This window comes from Etheostoma spectabile, chromosome 23 (assembly GCF_008692095.1).
Source record: "Etheostoma spectabile isolate EspeVRDwgs_2016 chromosome 23, UIUC_Espe_1.0, whole genome shotgun sequence".
Classification (NCBI taxonomy): Eukaryota; Metazoa; Chordata; class Actinopteri; order Perciformes; family Percidae; genus Etheostoma; species Etheostoma spectabile.
In genome coordinates, this window is record NC_045755.1 from 6,849,087 (window position 1) to 6,855,566 (window position 6,480).

The 6,480-nt window shown below is 37.6% G+C and overlaps 1 protein-coding gene across 2 annotated transcripts in view; it reads right to left on the reverse strand.

Moving 5' to 3' along the window:
- Window positions 1-479: 479 nt before the first annotated feature.
- LOC116673044 (sodium- and chloride-dependent GABA transporter 2) overlaps window positions 480-6,480 on the reverse strand; it is an 11,081-nt gene continuing 5,080 nt past the window's right edge. For both annotated transcript variants that reach the window (XM_032505148.1, XM_032505147.1), the window contains 7 exons: window positions 5,940-6,064; window positions 5,705-5,817; window positions 3,882-4,019; window positions 2,762-2,864; window positions 2,520-2,620; window positions 2,196-2,366; window positions 480-1,583 (listed from right to left, as the gene is read on the reverse strand). In XM_032505148.1, coding sequence (XP_032361039.1) covers window positions 1,434-1,583; window positions 2,196-2,366; window positions 2,520-2,620; window positions 2,762-2,864; window positions 3,882-4,019; window positions 5,705-5,817; window positions 5,940-6,064 — 901 coding nt within the window. In that variant the 3' untranslated portion in view covers window positions 480-1,433. The remainder of the gene's footprint in view (window positions 1,584-2,195; window positions 2,367-2,519; window positions 2,621-2,761; window positions 2,865-3,881; window positions 4,020-5,704; window positions 5,818-5,939; window positions 6,065-6,480) is intronic.

Here is a 6,480-nt window from a genome sequence, read left to right on the forward strand (position 1 = left end):
ATGCAGACAAAGAACAAATTGTTGGGAAAAAATTCACTGGAATGCAGAAAAGGAAGTGTTTGTGTTAAAAAAAAATATTTTGCACAAAAGTGGAGCTTTTGTTGAACCTTTTTTGAACCCGAAGTTACGCCCTTTCCCAGGAACATTGTGCAAACTAATCTGTGCTCCATCACAATCTGAATGTGTAAACCAGACATGATTATGAGCATGCAATTAAAAGTTCAGCAAGTGAAAGGGCGTACTCCAGCAATTTAATATTGCACTTTTATAAAGTTGGGGCACCTGTAAGAGATGAAGGCTAAGATATCGAGACTTTTAGTCCCTATGGTCTCACACTTACTTTATACTGTAACTCACTGATGTATTTTCATTAGACCATCCCTGCCTGGTAAATGCCCACGGCATTCAAACTCCACGCCTGCAGTTTGTAAGAAAGGCTTTCTGCTATACAGCACTGGTAAAATGATTCAAGATAACACGATTTTTTGCATGTTTATTTAAAAACATACTTACAAGTTTCTTTGTACAGTCGCCTAACGTTTCAGTTCAAAATATGAAACAACGATTGTACATTGTCTCTATGTCATGTTAGTTCTACGGCTTTTGCAGTGCTACAGTATTATACCTTTCACTGACATTACCTTTTACTACAAGGTCTATTCATGTGGAACACAATATTTTATTTAATGTCTTGTCAATAAAAAAGAAAAACTTTCCCCAATCCGTTCATGATAACACAATATTTGATACAAATGTAGCAATGAAGTGACATCAGATACACATGACACTTTAGTTTAAAAAAGTAAATTACATGTAGCGGTAACAAATTGTTAACCTGTTCCATTACTGATTTTGCTGTCTTAGTGTTACATTTGCTCAAACGTCATCCTTGTTATGCAAACTATACGATTTTTTAAACTTTTAGTGTAACCTGTGTGTCAGTCTCTACAATTACCGCCCTATAATGAGATAATAAAAAAAATGCCTTTAACCTCTATTATAACATTGTAACATTTTCAACAACAAGGCTGACTTGTAGATTTCAGCTGACCTTGAACCAGTTCATTTACTGTGAAATGCAGAGCTGAACAGCATATGACAATGTATTAATATAGGTCAGATTAAGTAGAGTAAATAACTTGTATCCCTGAAAAAATACATTTGTTCCCTCTAAAACTTCTGAATAATCCAATAGACTTTATTTTCTTTATCCTTCTTTTATCACATTGCGGCCGTCCCTGAAATGTACAGGCACTGCCAAACCCAACATACCGTAGTCCTATTATCTCCTGAGTCCATATTCTGTTATGCATTTAAGCAGACAATGTGAAATTTTGTAGTATCTTTCCCTGCAGTGATCTTTGGGATGAAGGCAATGATGCAGCGAATCAAGGATTGAAAACACACATGTCTTTCCCATCACCACTTGGGCCTCATAAGTTGGAGTCTGTCTCTAAGACAGGTAAGTAGCCATTTCTAGCATTGGTGACGTCTCCCTCAGGAGCAAAGATGGCCAGTAACCTTTCCTGCTCCCTCTTGGTTTTGGGTAAGGTGTCAGATGGTGTGATAAGCAACTGTATGCGCTGTAGAGAGATAAACCAGTGTTAATGGGCTCCAGTCTTGACCATCTTTATTGAATATATTCCACAATGGGATACATTCAAGTCAAATCCAGATTCCAGGGGTTAGGGTGGACAAGTTCAAAGTCTGTTTTAAAGGTCCCATATTTTGCTTATTTTCAGGTTCCTATTTGTAGTTTTGGTTTCTACTAGAACATGATTAAATGCTTTAATGTAAAAAAAAAAAAAAACATTCTTTTTTTCATACTGTCTGTTTGAATATATCACCCTCTGTCTCAAAGGCTCTGTTATTGCGCCTGTCTCTTTAAGCCCCCCTTCTGAAAAATGGTTGATCAGTGTTTCCGGGTCTTCTGCATCTGTAATCTGGGAGTTTCTGCACCGTAATTGCAGCAGGAATGACTGTAACCGCACTGTGGTGTCACTTTTTATCTAAATATTTGACCTTCTATATAATTGAAAAAGTCTCGCTTGTGACAATATGGGACCTTCAAGACCAAAATTGGCACACAAATCCTTTAATTTCCAACACTTATTTAAAAAAAAAAAACTAAACACGTCATCCAGCTCCAACCTTACTTTAAAACTTGAAACAGCACTATAAATATCAAAACGTACCTCTCTGAAAGTCCCTTGGGTGGTGCTGATCTTGTAAACCATCCAAAGAGGAATGCAGACCATGGAGGAAAGAGCAAGCAGCCAGCCAATGACATAGCCCCACCACGGGTACACATACTCATTGTTGTACTTTAGAGGGGTATATTTGATTAGAGAAAAGGCAAAGGTACCCTGGAGAGACAATTAGACAAGCATTACTATTAGTGAAGAACAAACAACTGATTTGTTTTGATTTCTGCAAGAGGAGAGGAGGTCTCAGTGTCTGTCAGCCTCTGTTATTTTTAGGAATCCTTGATACTACCTAATTAGTTTGTTGATACTCACAATGCATGTGGCTGGGGTTAAGAATAACCAACAGTACTTGATGTAAGGTCCTGGGCGGTAGCCGATCATGTCCTCAATGTTATCATAAAAGCGGTCTGCACCTAAGAAAACACAGCCAAGACATTTCAATCTCTTTAAACAGGACAAACTATGTTAATTTAATCACTGGAAAATCTCATGAAATATACTTCTCCATTTTCACCAATGAAATGAAGCCTTTTTTTTGTTTAAGGACAGCTTACCATAGACCCATGCAATGCAGACAGTCTCAAAGATGGACATGAAGAGAAGACACATGCCACTGGCTGCGTAGTAATCAAAGAGCTGGAAAACATACATGCCTCCCTACAAAGAGAGAAATTTAAAGCACTAAGTCAAAGTTAAAATTGGAAAACTTACCTGCTACAGTACAATGTATTTGTTTTAGGACAAAACATATCCAAAATGATTTTCGGTGGTCACGTATCTCGTCCGTGGATATCTAACTGGCAAACTGGAATGTTGGTGTTGTCATCATTGCTACTACAGACTTACTGGAGACACTAGTGATGGCAATTGTAACTCAAAGCATGGCAGTGTCATAGCCCCTGATCCAGCTGTGTTTCTTCATAAAGATATATAGCAGTGTCTAGATTGCCTTTTTCAGATAATAAAAAAACTATAAAGATAAATCTACTCTTTTATAGTTAATATTTAAGGATATACAAGTTTGTGAAAATCCTTGAAATGCTGAAGCCCAAAACTAGAGACTTCAGATTAGCTTGATATGCATTACCGGACATGTGTTGCACAAAACCTCTGGCCTGCTTGAATGACTTGTTGACACCTGTGCAAAACATTGTTTCCAGCTTTGCAGAGGTGAAACTGTTGGCCATGGGCACCAATCTGACCTGGTGTTAAAAATCCGATCTGAGAGATGGGATCCCAAGAAGACAGCCCTGGTAAGTACAGGTGTGAATGCACCCAGGACGCGTTGAGGACTCATTGAGATCCGGTCACACATGTCAAACAGATAGTACTCGGTAAGAGTTAAATTCAGCAGAAAAATGGATCCTGTCCTGGATTATCCCTAAAACAACAATCAAGTGCAACCCACCAGCATCAACTAGATTTAAAGTTAATCTGTGTGTGAAACTATTTTCAGAGATGTTAAATGATTATCTTAATGAAGGCATTTTTACCCTTCTAGGAAATATATAATAAGGGAATACACCTTAAGTTTTAAAAATGTAAAGACACTGAATGTACAAAATATTGTGACCTTCAAAATAAAAAACTGTTACTGCCCCTATATCAACATATCAGTAAAAAACATCTGTATGCTTGCGTCTGTGAGCCCCTGTGTGACCCCCTCCCCCTTACCTCCATCAGCATAATGAGGCCCATGAAGAAGGAGAAGACGACCACACCTAACAAGAAGAGCTCCCTGCGGTTTTTACGTCTGAACACAGCAGGGTACATGTCGACTATCGCAGTCACAAGGCTCTCGACACACACAAACTGATGGGAAGGAGGTCAGAGGGGTGAGGAAAAATGGGGGAGAGAGGTGAACACAGGACAATGATTAAATCTCTGTTTGTCTGCTATGATAAAGGAAAGACTTGCCCTGCTGACTCAGATAACACAAACTACATTTCCATGCCACCAGTGTTGGAGGAAGTATTCAGACCCTTATTTAAAAGTATGAAAAATACCAATACACCACTGTGAAGATATTTTGTTACAAGTAAAAATCCTGCATTAAAAAATGTTAATGATGTGAAAGTATATAAGTACAATAAGGAAAATTGACCAAGTTCAAAGTATTAAGTATAAAAAGTTTAAAAAAAATTCAATGCAGAAAAATGTGTAATCAATCAAAAAAATCAAAAAAGCAGCGAATCTTGATATTTGACAAGCTGAAACCATGAAAAACAACTTAAACGATCATCAAAATAATTAACGATTCATGTTCTGTCAATTGATCAATAGATTAATTGTTTTAGCTGCACTTTTACACTTGCATGTGCTTTGTGTGGAAAAATCTTAATTTGTAAAGTAACTGGTAACTAAAACTCTAACTCTAAAAATGTAACTGAGTAAAAACGTACAGCAAAAGTATGTTTCCGTGAGTATAAGTAGAAAGCGTTCCTCACATTTGTACTTCAGTACAGTGCTTACTTAATGTGACTACATGTAACTTTCAGTTTGTTGTAATTGTAGCAGACGCTTTGGACAAAAGCAGTAGTGTTTTGACCTCCTCCACACCTGCTGTCAAAAATATCTTGTCTTTACGATGTTTTATTACCCACTGTAGATTACTGCGTTAGCGTTACCTGGAGGTCATATAATAGCGATGAATGTTTTGCTCAGACAGAAAATCATTAATTTACAATAAGAGAATATGTTGCAGGTGCACCGTTGCATTTCAAGTGTTGCACACGGTAATTTACTCTACTCTGTATGCATTGTGAGCTAAACCGGTCATCACTGTCACTGTGTCACGAGCCAAAGCATTAAGAGATTGTTGTAGCAACCAACGTAGAAATAATTTAATGCGCGCATTTCATGAAACACACAGGCACTTTACACAAGTATAGGGGACAAGGGAAAAGAAAATAGGAGGCTAACTCAGGCCAATTAAATTCAGCCAACTACAGCAGATAACTAATAAAAAATAAAATAAAAATACAATCAGGCCTATATAAAGAAATCTCCTGCTACCTTTTACCTGCATACTCACTATCACAGGCTTTTCCGGTGTTCAGCCAAAATCTGTGACCCGTCAGAATGTGTGCTCTGTAGCGCCGTCTACCTGCTGTAAATCATTGTGTGACTTTGCGAGAAAAGATCGGACCAGGGCAGAGGCATTAATAAAAACTATATAAAAATAGCGTTCTTTTCACTGTTAGTCTCGGTTGCTGTTGCATGTCATCTATGATCATCAGATGGAACATTACACAGTTTCAGAAATGTGTGAAAGTTACATATAGTCACGTTAAAATACTTAGTTACATTTCACCACTGCGAGTCATACAAGAGCAAAAGAAATGTATCAGAAAAAAAGTCTTGAAAAGGGAGTTTTTCAAGTTTGTCATGTGAAATGTGTGTTGTTTTGTAAAGATACAACCAAACCACACCGAATTTGTTGTGTAATCAGTGTCATTGTGGAAAACAAAAAGTGTTTATTAACTTGAGGGACCAACCTGGCTGTCAAGCCCCAGAAAAACAATCATGATGAAGAAGAGGGCGGCCCACAGAGGAGAGAAAGGCATCATGCTCACAGCTCGGGGGTAAGCTATGAAGGCTAGGCCAGGACCTGCAGACACAAGTAAAAATGACATAAACTGGAGGATATGCAGCATGAACAGATTATTTTTGCTATTCTATTGCCTTTTTATTTTTCTTGAAACCTCGGATACAGTTGATAAAGAGCCTCACCAGATTCTGCCACTTCTGAGATGGGAACATTCTGTTCAAATGACATGAAACCCAGGATGGAGAAGATTGCAAAGCCTGCCACAAAACTGGTGCCACTGTTCAGAAAGCACAACGCCAGGCAATCTCTGCAACAGACAGCAAATATTTCACAGAGATTCATTTCAGCAACATTTCCAACATCATTCAGCTCAAAATTCAAACAGGTGATCACATGAATCACAGCTGATGAGGAAGTTGGTGTTAATGATGACAACATTTCAAGCACCAATTTTTAGTTTCAAAATCAGAATTTTTCCACATTGAAGCATGGAAACGTGTATGTATAAATGTAAAAACATAACACAAGTAGCACATAGACATAGGTAAAAGTGCATAAATCACATTAAAACACATTATCATTTAAGCACTGACAGAAGCACAAAGCACATACAGAAACACTACTAATAGCATTAGCACTAGTATCTGAGCATGCAATCAAGTACGCATATTCTCCTTATATTTCTTTATTTCTTTATTTATATTTCTTATATTTCTAATATCT